The 16,585-nt window shown below is 38.9% G+C and overlaps 1 protein-coding gene across 4 annotated transcripts in view; it reads right to left on the bottom strand.

Annotated features, from left to right (window-relative positions):
• Positions 1-15,919, bottom strand: part of NREP (neuronal regeneration related protein) — a 30,105-nt gene extending 14,186 nt beyond the window's left edge. Inside the window, exons 1-3 of one of the 4 annotated variants that reach the window (XM_079143537.1) lie at positions 14,991-15,140; positions 14,545-14,588; positions 13,101-13,164 (exon numbers count right to left, since the gene is read on the bottom strand). In XM_079143537.1, the coding sequence (XP_078999663.1) occupies positions 13,101-13,103 (3 nt within the window). In that variant the 5' untranslated portion in view covers positions 13,104-13,164; positions 14,545-14,588; positions 14,991-15,140. Of the gene's footprint in view, positions 1-13,098; positions 13,165-14,544; positions 14,821-14,990 lie in introns of those variants that run through there. The other 3 variants (XM_079143536.1, XM_079143534.1, XM_079143535.1) reach the window with 3 other exon arrangements.
• Between the last annotated feature and the right edge of the window lie 666 nt (positions 15,920-16,585).

Raw genomic sequence — 16,585 nt, 5'->3', positions numbered from 1 at the left:
ATATGTTAATAAAATCTTTTACCTCTCAAGTAAATATTTACTTAACACATCTGAGTTCTAAGTCTGGACCACCTATTCTGTTACATAAATTGGTTTTCAGTTGTAACCAAGAAATGAGAAACATTACATCTTGTGATATTTCTCCTACTTTTAAGGTACATTAAGAAGAAAAAAGAGGAAGAATGCTTAAATATTAATTCTATATTATGCCCCAGCACACTAAACCACAATTGTGAATTTTAGAACAGTATTCTCTACCACAAATGAGAGTAATGCTCTTGCTATGCTTTCCAATACTGGACATCTGGATAGTAGGACTTTTTCCAAACATTCCAAGGTTAATAGGAAACATCCAGACTTGCCTTTATTAGCTAGTTTGAATAATTTTACATATGCTACCCCAGGTTTTGCCTTCAGAAACTATTATAAGTCTGATTTCTAGTCACCAAGAATTTTTTTTTTCTTTCTTCCTGTCCAAAAATTACTGTTAGCCATTAAAATCTTGTGAAAACTTTTCGCCAACATGGAGTCATTGCTTTAAAAATTACAAAATTTCTTTTGTTAAAGTCTTCAGTCAAAGGTTAGTGGGATCTTACTTATTTATCTATACATAGGATTTGGGATTTTCCATAGTCTGGATGGGACAAGACAGCCAGTTGTTTCTGAAGAGTCTAAAGACATTCCAAAGCATTCTTCTTTTGACATGTACAAAACTGAGCTTTCCGGAAAGTCTGCATTTTCTGCATAAATGCTCATTCCAAGGGAAACTATTCATTCTTTCCATCAATGTGCTCTCTTCTCCTGGCAGCTACAAACCCCTCAATGTTCAGCTAAAGTCATTTCACAGTTCAATGCTTGTGGTGCACTGTCCTGGTCATTTAAAGACTGATATCTCTTGAGCAGCAAACAGCATCATAACAGACCACTAACTTTGGAGGGAAAGTGATTTCCATTGCGGGAGGATATAGCTTTTCTTATAAGAAGTTTGACCTTTTAAAAAAAAGGAAAAATATATCCAGATCTGTATCAGCATGCTACAAATGTTCAGGTCATAAAAAGGCCACTAAAAGGCTTCCAGTAACCTGTTCTTTGGGAAAACTAACAAAAAACTAATACTATAAGAGAAATTGGATAAGGTGAGAATGAATGGGTTACCTCCCTGGTCACCACCTGGGTTTTCAACCCCACTGATGGAGCAAAGTCTGATTGTGAAGAAGGCTCCAGTCAGGCAGTAAGTACCATAGGAAGCACAGAAGACCAAAGGGAAAAGCCCCTAACCCAGAGAGACAAGGTGTTTCAGGATTAGGAGTCAGCAAAGAAATACATGCTCCAGGAGTCATGAAAGTAATGCAAAAGAAGGCCAAATTAAGAGGCGGAGTGCCCTGGAAAAGGAATCACCTATATTCTTATTACCATGAAAAAGATGGCACTGGAAACTCAGACCTTCATCCGAATGCTGTCTCTTCACCAAGACTTCAACCTCATATTTACTTTCTCCTAACCTCATCTTTCTTCCATTGTGAACCAAACATCAAAATTATACTTCCTCAAAAGAACAGAAATATGTGCAATACATGTGGGTTGTTGGAACCCACACAAGCATAATATGTATATTTGAGGACCTGAAGTTCTCTGTAGAAAAGCATCCATTATAATGATTTGGGGGATACTGCCCAGGGTAGTGGGATAAACCACTAAGCACATGCTGTACCACTGAGCTATACACACCCAGCCTATAATGTTTGATTTTTTTAAATTTTAAGCATGTTTTCCTGGTACACTAATTTTATCCTCACAGTTTTATTGCAAAGATGAAATGAACCAAAATATATAAAGTGCTGGTGATAGGCTCAGGCATCAAAGTGGATCTGTGCTCATCCCCCTTACCATTTCACAGATGAGAACACCACGGGAGAGTGAGAGAGAACCGGCCCAAGGCCACGGAGCCAAGAAATAGAGAAGACGGGATGCAAACTCAGCCTCTCTTTTCATAGGCCATCTATCAGAAGTGATCTATACTATGGTTTCCCCAGCCAATTGGGGTGTCATCATGAGGCCCCTGGAAAACTGAGGCCTGTTATTCATTCCCCAACTATGTGCTAAGCAACTCCTCTTAGTGCTATTATGATGAAATTCAGAGAGATTCCAGATACACACTGTCAAGTGTAATTTTCTCTAAATTATCTATTGCTCTATTGCCTGTTTCCAATAGCCACCCTTCAAATATGACTAACCTTAAAAAAATATAAGTAACGTTTATGGGCACAGAGGATTTGCTTTCTAGTGTTCAAGAGCTGCAGAGCTGCTGAGGAAAGACTAGTCTGAGAGCAGCAACCTTGGTGTGGCTACATTAAGACTTTGGATCTAATTAACCCAAGCAATAATGGTAATCACAGTTTTGTCTATTTTCAGTATTCCCTGGAAGGAAATGTTCAGCAAATACAAATATCTAGCAATCACTGCAGCTAATTATAAAAGGCATTTGCTGAGAAACCAAATTGTTTTAATATGACCCCCAAATGAACTCTCAAACAGCTCCTCCTCCTCAGATGGGCTACTGATAGATGATCTAACTCCATGTATCTATCTGTCATCAAATACATTTAGAATCGTGTTCACTATAACTCTGCTTTTCAAAATTCTAGTCATTTAAAAACAAACTACTTAGTTAAGAGAATTAAAATCTCATTTTTATGAATGATGTGCAGAGACACAAACCATACACTGCATAAAAATATAAAGTGATCCTAAATGAAAAGGAAGAAAATAAACACTTATTAGAGCAGAGATGCAGTGAATAACTACTAAGAATGGTAAATTCATAAAGAAAAATCAATTTAACCTGATTCCATTTGGAAACTTTAAATTAATAAATTAGAAATCCAGACAGTTCTAGAGACAGACTAATGGAATGATAGAGATGGAGTAAGAAGCCAATTATTAGTAACCCACATCATAAAGATTCAAAATAGCAAGCAAGGAAGTATGCTATAGTTGATCTTCAGATTATACAGAGTTGTGTATTCAACCTCAAAGATGTGGTATCCCTTCAGCTTTGTCTAAACAGCACAAGAACAGCTTAGTAAAAATCCACATTAGTTATCAGATGAAATGTTTCTACGAGGCTGAAAAACAAATTTAATTGAATCTCTGATGGGATTGATTGTGAGTGTAGATAGCCAAGACTCAGAAAACAAAATTAAAGTTGAAAAAGCAGTCCTCACAGAAAAAAAGGGGGGGGGGGGTTACTTAATGAAAATTAAGATTAAATGAAAAGACATGGAGGCAGGGCTCCCAGACCACCACAACAAGATCAGAACAATTCAAGATTCTATTATCAAGAAGTAAACAAAAGTATGCAAGGCTAAGGCACTTCAGAATGCATAACTAGACCAGAACTAGTCAGTTCTGGTTCAATAGCATTCAGGCTTTGGTAAAGGCAAATACATGTAATTAATAACTAAAATCATGAAGATGAGAAGGGCTCAGAGAAGAGATGAGAACGACTTTTGATTCTGTATTACCTAAAGTGGTTAGGTATAAAATATCAATTACCCCAAGAAATACTTACTAAGTATTTTCTTCTTTGAGGTGTTAGATATTGGGTAGACAATTTTTAATCTTATCAAATGAACATCTTATCAAAGAATATGTCCCATCACTATGGGCTGGAATTGTCAAAGGAGCAAAGAAAACTTTGATTCCCCTCAAAAAGGTTTTTTCAAAACCAAACCACCAGAGGAGCATAGTAGCTCAGGCCTGTAATCCCAGCAACTAGAGAGGCTGAGACAGGAGGATCACAAGTTTGAGGCCAGCCTAGGCAACTCAGTGAGGTACTAAGCAGCTTAGCAAGACCCTTTCTCAAAATTAAAAGAAAAATAAAATAAAAAGTACTGAGAATGTAATTCAGTGGTAAAACCCCTGGGTTCAATCCCCAGTAACCAATCACCCCCTCACCACCCTTCCCACCCACTCCCCCCCCCCCCCAAAAAATAACCAAGCCACCAAATCCCAGGAAGTATATTCAGGAAATGGGTGGGTTAGTTAATACAATTCATCTTTTCAAATTCTAATGTTCTTAACCATACAACAATTGAAATGCCTTCATACCCCATGCCTTCAAACCATAGGTGAATCCCTTGCACTGTATGTATTTCAGCTAGTGGAAATGAGTTCCTACAAAGTAGCAGGCACTGGGCTAAGTGCTTGACAATGTGCTGTCAAACCTGCACAGCAAACTGACAGTTACTGAGATTCAGCAACCACCTGGCAACCTGCATAAGGACAGACTCCAAAATCATGGTCCCACTAAGCCTTTGGGTATTTTTCACTAGAATGACTTAGTCAAGGGCATGAAGCAATACCTTACTGAGAAAGTACTTCATACCAAACCCCTACTAAGGTCAAGATTATCTTAGTCAACAAATATTGTTCATCTAAATACTGACTATAGTTTTCCGTGACAGTTCAGAATGCTAGCTGCTAAAGAAGCAACATTTTTCTCTTAATTTCTACTCTTCCCTTAGAATAGGCTCCTTATATACACATCAAGTTTATCCAATGAAAGTGTCCTCAAAATGCCTAGACCTGTTTTAAACAAAACAACTTTTGTAAATTTCTCTCTGTTCAGTCACTGGACTGTAGTACTTTTCCTTGCTGGATTTGTATCAAACTCAGTCCAGCCAGGAAGGCTGTTACCTGCCCCAGTAATCAAAGGACAGTGGTGTGTGATGGTGATCTGAGTGCGGGGTGAAGAGCGAGAACTGGGCAGCCACACCAATGCTTCTGTGCACATCATGAATCCCCCTCTTGTTTTAATTACCTACTGGTGAATCTTTGGCTCGGTATTTTATTTATTGGCAACAGCTATTCTCCCTTCCTTTCCAATCGATGGCTCTGGCTTCCCAATTTTGGCCTTAAAAGAGGCAAACAGACCTTCCTTTCTTTGGCCATACTTTCTTCTTATGGATCTTTTTCTTCTTCTGAAGCTCAAGTTATCTTTATGTTGTACACTATGAAGGTAGGGATGAACCCTGAACCAAATAGACCAAAATCAAGGGTTTTTAGATATGTCCAGCTAGGTAAACTGAACATTTTAAAGGTGGCAGGGGTGGGGGGAGCTTAGATTAGAAAACATTCAAAAGCATTAACAAGGCACTAACTGTATTTTAAAATATTTGATTATCTTGTGAAACAAGAGCAGACTTTGCTCTACTGTCAAGACTGCCTCAATTAGACCCTGAGAGATAAACCACCACCTGCTGAAAAAAAAACACCAATAATAACCTAGTGTGCAATGGCACTCCACAGCCAACATTTTGGATGAAACGTGGGACTCTACCTTAAACTAATGTTCTTTTTCAAAAGACCATACAAACCTAGCCTACTGCACTCTCACAACCTCTTCTGCTTAAAGGAGTGTAAAAGAAGGGGGCATGAAATTCAGGAGTTGTGCTTTGTCTGATGCTTTGATTTCATTTAACTCTCCCCTTACCTCCCAAACACTGAACCTTCTAAAATGCTCAGTGAGATGGGCTTTTGGGCAGTGAATTTATAATCAGTATATGGTTATTCATTTCCTGGGCTGTTATAACTCTCAAAAGGTCAGGCTGTTGGTGGCTATAAATCCCAAAGTAGATCACATGGCTCAGGTCAGAAACAACAGATTGTCTGGTACTCACAGCCACTGGCTCATTCATTTCTTCCACAGACATTTAGGCATTCATTGATCACTGGGGACATGCCAAATCCTGGCTAGGTATGAGAACAGAGATCAGACTGGTTTACGGACATGGGATCCATTCCAAAACTCCATTAGAATATGTCAATGAAGAATATGTCCTTCCACTTGGTAGGAAACAAATACCAAATAATTTCACTAGGTGTTCAAAAGTTCCCCCACAGTGATGGTATTTTTCACATTTGAATTCACTGAGGTATCACAGCCTCCATTGCTACCAAGAAAGGAGGGGTACACACAGTTACCAGGGGATCAGTGTTGCTGCTTCAAGGTCACAATTGTAGAGGATAGGAAAATATGCAGAAATAAGTCAGCTACAAGTAGAATGTTATAGGTGTAACAAGTGTACAGAGGACTGGATATAGAATTATTTCTGATCAGTGAGTTGCACAGATAAATTGTCATTAAATTTAAATCTTGAAGAATGACTTTCTCAGAAGGTACATTCCTTCTAGAAACAAGTAAGCAAAGTTTTCAGAGGAAGGACCCCTGGGCCACATTTCAAATAACAAGTGACCTGGCCCCCCTAAGAAAATACATTCCATCATGGTTAAGAATAAATGATTATTTCACATCGTTCCTGGCTAGTCTGTCTCACCACAGAAATGAAATTAGAAAGGTCTAAACAAAGAAACTGAAAAAACCTTGAGGGTATGATACAGGAGAAGGCATAAAGAATTCAGGAGCAGGGCTGGGTTTGTGGCTCAGTGGTAGAGCACATGCCTAGCATGTGTGAGGCACTGGGTTTGATCCTCAGCACCACATACAAATAAATAAATAAAATAAAGGCATTGTGTCTATCTACAACTAAATAAGCATAACATTGAGTATAATATTTATTTCATGTATATATTTCTTAAAAGAATTCAGGAGCAATGCTTACCTGTCACATTCAGTGACAGATTTACAGAAAGTCCACCTCATCTGAAGGGACTAAAACAGCTAGTCCTATCATTTCAGGTTGAGATCTTAAAAGTTTATGCCCTCTAAGGTGAAATTCTTTGCTGTATCCAGAAGAAAATCATTCTTGGACTTGACTTTCCCCAACTTTCGGATATCATGTGATAAGACTTCCTTCAGATAGTTACAAGACCACTGACTACATAAATAACAGCCTATAGGCCTAAAGTTATAAATGGTTTCATTATGATGATGCTCACTGCTGGCTTGCATGTTGAATAAGTATGTCCAGTTGGTGAGGAAGACACAGACAGGGAGGCAACTGAGCACTGGTGGTTAGCACATGCCTGCACCAGTCTGCCTTACTGAAAGGAGCTTGGTGCCTCCTCTTGGTTCTCAGCACAGCAGCAAAACCCCCTCTGGCAAAGCAGACAATGCTGAACCTGCAAGAATTTGCCAATGAAAGTGCTACTGCCTCCTCCTGGGACATTCCCAGTTTTTTCTAGCTACAGACCTTCCTTCTTTCCACCACCCCAATGGGAGTGAGAGGTAACAATAAAGTAAGCTGTATCTTTAACCAGAAAATGTATGTGAGTGAATGTATGCTCTTTTCTGTTAGAGACAATCAAAAAGCAAAGAACCTGAGACAGTTTGATAAGCTGTGAGAACTCTGCACCACCTCTGAGATGCCTGCTCAGTGGCTTCCTATTCCTTAGCACATCAAATCCTTGACATCTAGGTCTAATTTGTGAGGTCCATCCTTGACAGCATTTTTGCAAGCATAACTTTCTAATGCATTCCTTTTATCTGGAATACTCTTTTCTCTCATCTAAATCTAGATTATATTCTTAATTCTGCATTCACTCAATGTTTACTGTGGACTAGTGCTAAGTACTAGGAATAAAAAGCTTAATAAGACACAGTACTTGCTCTCAAGGAGCAAACCGTTCACTTCTAGGTTTGAAAGTCTGTGTCAATGCCAATCAACTGTGAATGGTTTCCTGGAACACTATATTGAGGGTTCTGACATTATATTCAGGGTGAATAATAATAATGAGTGTCAAGGCTGATTAGCAATACCTGCCACAGAGTAGGAGTGAGTGGTGGCATGCATGCCATATTCTTGCCATCTCTGGTTCTAGCTTAATTTCTACCTTCTTAATAAAAGTTTTCCACTGCTATCCTCAGTCACCTGTCCTTAATCATTCTTCTGCATCTTACCAACTTGGCACTAGGTTATATTGTCTTGCCTTGTTTGTTAAGTTTCTCATGCATGTTTGTCTTCTTTCCACAACTAGGGCAAGGACCAAGTGTACACCTTCTGCAATGCAAAGAATAAACACAACATCCGAACAACACTTGTTGCTCAATTGACATGAAAATAAATATATATATAATCCTACTTCTAACTCTTCTCATTTGCTTTAGTATTTTTAGGTATGCTTGTGTTTTGGGGAACACAGAATCAGATTATGCTGGAAATACGTTAGAGCATTAAAGTTCCAATACGGGGAGCAAATCTCCTCCTGGATTCAGGAGGGGATTTTTATGGCTGTTGGATAAGCTGCTGTGAGCTCTGAGCACCACAGCTGGATCAAACCCAGACAGCCAGCACGCACCATATCACCCACGTGTGGCACTGAAAGCTGGTAAAGGTGAGCAATTGCAAGCCTCCTCTTTTGGAAAGTGTCACACTTTATGGTTTAACCACAAAGGTTTTTAGCCTTTTAATAAATAATGGGAAATAAATTGCCGTGTAAACTAAAATTACATTTGTTTCAGCTTCCTGGCTCTTTCAAAGGAGAGGTTAAAGCTACAAATTAACTCTAGTTTACAAAAACTAATCATGATTAACTCACTAAAACCTAATAAAAAGTCTAACAACAGATATTAGCATGCATACACCAAATATTTATTGTTTCTATCATAAATTTAATACTTTCCTAAAACTGTGCATGAAGTTCACAAATGCTCTTGAGGGGAGGGCTATAATTTAGTTGAGTGAAAGAAATGCATATGACCCATCTAACGAGTAATGCCAGCTAGGTTAATACCATGTCATTGCTTCTAATAATGGAATTGGTATTTCAGGATGATTGCTATTTTTTGAACCACTGAGATGAAATATTCTTGAAGCTTCCCTGGGTACAAAATACTTCTAGAAATATCTATTTCAGATAAATTTAGATCTGATAAGTGATATTTTTAGCAATCATTAATTTCTACAGATATGGGCTCAGATTAATGATTAACCTGTTTTCCAGTTCAAAGCAGAGGAGTTTAAAATTGGGATCTTGTAATATATCTTGATCAGCAAAGATGACACAGTCCAAGTATTTTTTATTCATTTTCCCCTGGCATATTCGAATTGGACTTGCTGGTAAGATTTCCTTATCGCTAGTCTGTTCTTATATAGCACGGGAATTATATGGATAATTCAAGCAAATCCCTCCCACTCCTATATCACTTCAGCAACATTCTGAATTACCAAGATGAATCAGACAAAATCAAGGGCTTTTTTTAAAGCATAATTATTCAGATAATTATTTCAATCCTCCATTTCACTTAGGCTGTGAGGATATGGCCTTAAAAGACTTTCCACCCAGGAACAGCACTAAGGAAAAACCTGGACCAAGGAAGCAGCACGTATCCTACCGTGCTCCCCAGTCAGCCTGATGCATCTGAATGTACTTTAGGTCTTCATGTGACCAGCCAGAGGAACACTCGAACGTACAAAATTCATATCAGGAGGTTACTCATTTCGTTTAGCAAGATGTTTATATTATAGAAGCATATTTTCCATTTTAGAAATATTTATCTTAGAATTTAAAATACAGTGGATTCCTTCAGCATATTTAATATGATGTCATTTATAGCTAAGTGTTTAGAACTGAAGCAGGATAAAATGGAGTTTGAATAGCTATTTCTTCTAAGATTTCTGCTCAAATATCTTCTCCTATCTGAATTGTCTACATAGCTCAAGAGGAAGCTGGACTGAAATTAATCCCAGACAGACTTTCTCTACTGTCCTAATTCCCCAAACAATTCCCAATTCTCCCCCTCACAGTGTACTGGAAGGTTTGGTGAAAGAGAAGAAAATACAATATAAAATTACCCTCATGGTACTATCTTCAGCATCTCTACAGTCAAGACACCCAAGCAACTTGCCAATTTACATTCCAAACCCAATGGCACAGGCTACGAACAGGACCTCAAACCTCCCAATCTTTGTATATATTTTTTAAACAAGAAAACTTTATGTTAACCGATTATTGAAAAGAGTTTTCTTGTAAGCCCATGAATGCCAATTCATACACTATGCAGAAAGCAGAGCTCTATGAACAGTACAATAGAGTCAACTCATCTTTTTTAAAAGCTCAGCATCAGCCATAAAGAAGACTTAACTTGTTCTAAATCCTGGGACTCTGTTGAAACATAATGAGCCCATACTCATTCCATGGTGAGTCCATGGCACACACGTACTGGGAGGCAAGTTTACAGTGTAGAGGGCAATCATGTTGCAAATCAAGACTTAACCTTAGATTAAATAATTCAGCTTTTCAAATTATTCAATAGGATATCAACTCATTCTGAAATGTTTTCTTCTCACTGACATATCTGCATCCAGTACCTTTAATATAAAATACCTAAATACTGAGAAACCATAAAAATATAATCCTACAAATTAAAGTATAGCAAAAAAGTCAAATAAAAATTAAAGAAATGCTGAACATCTCTGCTGATTCACAATAATTGAGGAGGAGTATGTTCCCTAGAAACTGAAAATGTTGAAGGAGTTACTGAAAATAACATGAGGGTCAACTAACATAAAAAAAAAAAAAAAAAGACTATACTCAAAATTAACACTTTTTATAGTATTTGCAGGTTGCACAACTCCAGGTGTTATCACACACACCATAATCTATAGGAATGGCGTCCCCTGCAGTTGTACTCAAATGGGCCCAAACACTGAATATAATCCAAATGGTGCCTCATGGAGGTGAACAAGGTGGTGTCATTTTTTTTTTTTTTTTAAATAATGCAAAAGGCACTACAGGATTTCTACATGTCTTCAAATAACTGTTGTGAAACATTATCATTTTAGGGTATGAAAAAAAGGGGACACTGAATCACTGTTTAGAATTCTGGAGTTTAGTGGTTAGGTTATTACACTGGATTGAGTTGATTATACATTTGTACTTGGAATGAACCCTTTACCAAATAGGCTAAAAACACTAAAGTTAGGTACTCTTTAGTGTCTTACATTATGTTAATGGAAATATAAGCTTAACAAAAAAGCCATGCACATATATCACACACACACACACACACACACACACACACACACACACACACATTTTCTAGAGGTAGCCAATAGTTAAATCAGCTTTTCTCACAAAGTTTCTATTGTATGTGGGCCAGATATAGAGATCTGCAAAGTTTTAATCAAGGAAAAGAAAATTAACTTCATTTTGCCAAAAAGGAGAGTTCTTAAAAAATATAAGTTCACTAATATACGTTCTTTAAAAAATTGAAACTTTCTTTTTACATGAATATGTGCAAAGACTTTTTAAGAGCTCAGACTTTCAGAATAAGAGAACTGCTAGAAAGTTACTTGGAATCACCCACAGACAATAACTGTCAGTGGTTTCATTTCAAGCAATGGACCTGTGCCAAAAGAGACTGACATCTTGATGAAAGGATCACCAAAAAGTTGTAAGAATTTTTTTCATGAGTAAAAACCTTTCCAAGAGCAACAAACTGTGATTTCCCATTCTGCCACCATACATAAACGACAACTGTAAGAAATTAACATGTAATATTAATTTGCATTTGCTTTTCTGCATTCGAATGGTTCCAACTTTCATTCTTGGCTTTGGCAGGCATGCTTGCCTTCTACAAAGCTCATTCCACTCACTACTGAAGAAACATGATATCTGCTCTTTGCTCTTGATCTATAGGGGTGGTTTGGCAGGGTCAATGGTCATATTTATGTTTAACCAAATCATCACCTGACATATTGCAACATAAAATCTTCAAGGTCTATCTGTGGTGACATACCATGGATACAGTTCTGGATACAAAACCAGAGGCAAGGTGATGTGTCTGTTCAGTCACAGTAAAAGTAGTTAGTAAACAAACACTTATAGCAGTCTATTTTAATACCATCCTATTACACCACGAAAATGACCAGTAAGGAATTTAATATGAAGTTAGAAACCATTTGCACAAACCCATTGATTAGATTAATTTTATGTTAACTTTTTTTGTCTTCCTACCCAGCTTTCCTAATTTGGCCATTACCATACTGGCCCAAGTAAGACCTATTTATTTTAGGTTTTTAGGGTGGTTTTAACACCCACTTGTTGAAATGACAGGTGAGGCATACAAAAAAATTTTTTAAAGTTTACTTGTTAATAAAAGTCAGTCTGAACTCATTTAATTGCCTCTGATTAATTTTTCTCCTTAGAAGTTTACTCTTAGATTGTTCTCAAACAAACAAAAAAACAAAGTACATCAGATTCAATTTTGATTTACTAAATTCCACCCTCTTTTAAAGAAAAAAGCTAAAACTAATTCTGGAGGCTACACATTCTAATGGCAAAGAGGTGTTTTAAAGAGTACAAACATCTGCAATAGGATACACAGCACTTAAATGAAAAGTTTTATATAACATTTCTATTATTTTTTTAGTGAAACCTTATTTCCAAAGAAGAAATCTTTCAAAGAAGATTAGTATACTAATTCAGCTGTTTTAATATGTATTCCCTCTGTTTCTTTATTTAATCAGACATTAAACTGCCTTCTCTATGAATCATGAATCATAATCCTTGTCAGAAGTAGCTACACTTTTATTTAGAGATAACATGCTTGACTTCTGAAACTGAGATGTATCTTATAAATACACTAATAAATCAGTAAAAAAAAAACCTCAGTTGAATAGTCAACATATTTGAATAATCAAATATATTTGAGTAACAACAGAGTAGATTAACACAAAGTTCATTTTTTTCATATATATATTGCTCTTAAACACAGCATATACTGGAGCTGGACACAGACCCATAATTTTTGGATTAGTTCAGGCTATCTGTAATACAAGACCCATTGCTTTGTTTGAACCTTACTAGTGTTACCCGCTTCATGAATGTCACAGCATGTCACTCTTAAAGAACAGAATAGTTTCTGTTGTTCCAGTTAAATAAATCTTCACTCTGAAAGAGGAATTTTAGTTTTCTATTTAAAATGACTGCAAGTCAAAAGATCTAATTCACTATATCCAATTCATACAAATTGCTGCAATGCAAAACTCCCACATGCTGGAGATAGAACCTTTTAAAGGTCAGATGGGGTAGGAACAATGAAGGGTTGAGGCGGATGAAGGTGGGTGGCTGATATTTATATGTAATAAAGACTGATAAGAAGCTACTGAGAATTTCCTCTGATGACCAATTCTTACCATTTTGAGAATCTTAATAGTCTTGGGCTTCTATGCTCCCTCTGTTCAGTCCAGGGAGATCAACCTGCAAAATATGTTTAAATACAGTAGACACATGGCCTCACCACAGGTCAGCAAATGAAAAAAATGCCTCCTTAGAGGTTACAGACAACCAACCACTTTCTAAGGTTAAGATAAGCTACATGCAAATTATTGTAACCACTGGGGTTTCTGAAAGAGCTTTCCAAGTGGTCTATAGGTTTAAATAAGGGACAAAGGAATCCCTAGTACCTGGCTCTGCAGAGCCCTGAGCTATTCTTAGTGTTTGGTTCATCTTTAAATTAGAGGAGTTCAAAAGGTTTAGCAACTTAAAAGTAGAATCAAGTGATAAAAATAGATTGTTTTCTGGCTGCTCTTTGTTCCCAGACATACTACTGGCAGTATATTTGCAATCAAGACGGCAGAATAGGAATCAGCCTTCCACCGTGTAGTGTAATGCCTCAGAGTGGATATTTTTGGAAATGGCACTGCATTACATAACCTTCCGTGTTAACAAAAAAAAAAAAAAAAAAAAAAAAAAAAAAAAAAAAAAAAACCTACACAGGAAAAAAAGTCAGGAATATACACCATTATGCCCTTCTCCCCAAGCCAAACATTAACGTACATGCTGTAGTGATCTTCCCTCAACCTTTATATCCTTATGCTATCAGAACACAGCTCTTTTGTTAATATAAGTTATGACAAAAATTAAGATGAATGGAAAAACTAAAAGTTCTCAAAAAGGGTGTCATAAGCTCTTTGAGTTTTCCTATAATGTTATTATAGATATATATAAATGCAAATCAGGTTATCATCATCACCAAAAGAAAAAAAACAAAGTCATTTATTTTTAAACTTCCCCCCACCCCAAGTTCAAATGCTTTATAAGAAAATGCAAAAAAAAAAAAAAAAAAAAAAGTGTTGCAAGATTGAAAGCATGAAAAGACCCTCAGCGGCAGCAGCGTTGAAAGAGGAAAGAGTAATCAAGTGCACAGATGGAAGGACACAAATTCATTTCATAAGGGGGGAGGGAGCTTGTATGCAACAAAGTGCATTTAATGCAAAGAAACAAAATAGTTGCTAACAATGCTTTATGAGCAAGAAGAACAAAATTAACCACACAAGCAAGCAAAACCCCACCCCTTCTCAAAAGAATTAATTTCTCCCTCTTAACTTGTGCATTAAAAAAAAAAAAAAAAAGAAGAAGAAGAAAAAAAAAAAAAGCTCAAGTTAAATTCCGGCCTTTAATGCAGCAGGACCAAAATGCTAGATTTTCTCCAAGATATCTGTTTCAGCTCTTTAAAATTTAGAGGGAAGAAGCATGAACTCCGCAGGGTTGAAGGGTCCAGCTAAGAGCAACGGCAAGGAATCGACACAAAAGAGAAAGCAGCGCTCCCAGCCGGGGATGAGAATGGCATATACTTACAGACAAAAGCCCCGCTCCCTGTTCACTCTCTCTCCTCTCTACACCTGAAACACAAATGTGGATGAAAAAGGGCATCATGCTAGAAAGACAGCTGGGGGGAGGGGGAGGGGAAAGGGGTGGAGGAAGAGGAGGGAGGAGGGGGAAGGGAAACAACCCAAACCGGCTTCACTTCCAAGAAGTGCAGCCTTGGAAAAGGAGGGGAAGGTTTCCCTGCCTTGCGCTCTCTCTCCAAGAGTGTGCCTTGTGTCTCTTTCTCTAAATCAATCTCTCTCTCTCTTTCTCTCTCTCTCTCTCTCTCTTTCTCTCTTTCTCCCTCTCTCCTCCCGCCCTCCCTCCCTCCCGCTAGTGTACTAGTGAACAATGAGCTAATTCTGATGGGGCTGGCGCGGCGCCAGCGCCCCAGCATTGCTGCCACTGTGCTGCCGCCGAGGAGCCAGACTGCTTACTCGGCAGGAATCGGCGGCTCGGGGCCCCGTCGGCTAGCGGCCAACACGCGCGTGCGCGCCCGCGCGCTCTCACCGGCACCCCACACCCGTGCCCCGGGCGACCGGCTGGCCGCGCTACCCGCACTGTGCCGCGCCGGGCCCCTGGGGGACAAAGCGGACCCGCAGATCGACGCGCCGCCCCGGCCCCGCCCCGGGAGCACGGCGCGCACACACCCCGGCCCTGCCTCCCACGCCCTGGCGGGTTTCTCCGCCTCGACGTGCGGTTGCTTTTCAGACAAATAAGGAGGCGGAGGAGGTGGTTTGGGGGCGCGCCAGGCGTGAAGGCGGCCAGGGCGCTGCACAGCCCGGCGGCCCGCCAGCGCCGTGGGGAGAGGCGGCGCTGCCCGTACTGTAATAATAAACCTGCAGCAGAGGGCATCTGAGGGAAAGAGGACAACGACGGGCGGCAGCCGCCTTCCCTTTTAAGTGCCTGTCCTGAGCGAAGAAGAAAATGGTGCCCACGGCGGCGCAGAACCGCACACAAAGAACCCGGGCGCACGCGTTTGCTCACGGCCGGGAATGGGCTCTGTCGCCTGGGCTGAGTGCGCGCGCCCACTCTCGCCCGCGGGGAAGCCCGGGGCTGGGAGTACCCCTGAAGGCCAGGCTCAGGTTCTCTGGCTGCGCGCGCACTGCGCGCGTGCACAAACACACACGAGCACACAATCACAAGAGCGCACTGGGGCACACTCATGCACACACGTATGAGCACACAGAGCAAGAGCCTCGGATTGGCGTTATCAGTCCAAGACATAACTGCCCTGGTGCTCCTTCTCCTTCCGGGAAAGATTCAACACGTTCCCCACTGCCCCTCTGAAATTGTACTTTGTTAAGATTGAGGATTGCTTTTAAAAAATAAAGAGTTTTGCTATTTCTGATTAAAAAACAAACTCGTCTTTTTAAAAATCTGTCTTTTCATAGTAGCTCAGAATTTTATTCATAATAGCTCAGAATTTTACAGAGAACTCGAACAAACTGGCTTTGCCAACAGGGCAGGATATCATTTTATAGTAACTGTCAGATATTAGAAAGATTATTTCCTAATTAAATTACTTTGCCAAGCAAAAAAATATAAAGGATCCTAATGTCTTCTAATTTTGCTACCCACATTTTACCCCTAGTCACTGAAAACAATGTTTTCCATTTTAACAGTCAAAATAAGACAAATTTACAAAACTCAATTTTTAGACATATGTTTACAGAATGTCTTATTTTTTAGATTCAAGCATATTGGTACAGAAATAGCAAACCTTAAAAAGCAGTAGTTTACACTCATAATTCTAAAAGAATAAATTAGCTTCTCTATAAACCCATTACAGGACTATGGATTACTTTGCAAATTACAAAAGTCACTGTAGCAGCAAGCACTTGTTTAGACTACACTGAGTGTGACGTTTGAGGAGCCCAATAGGAGTTTCTCTGAATTAATCTAAAACATCACTGTTTTCCTGCAAAACATCTTATCTGGGGATCATGGATGGAAATAAAGGGAAAAACAAATTTCAACAAACTTCCCTGATGCCTTCAGGGCCATTGTTCACCTGGCAGGGAAGTGCTAC

This window comes from Sciurus vulgaris (genome assembly GCF_902686455.1).
Source record: "Sciurus vulgaris genome assembly, chromosome: 6".
Lineage (NCBI taxonomy): Eukaryota > Metazoa > Chordata > Mammalia > Rodentia > Sciuridae > Sciurus > Sciurus vulgaris.
This window is presented reverse-complemented; position numbering and strand designations above follow the sequence as displayed.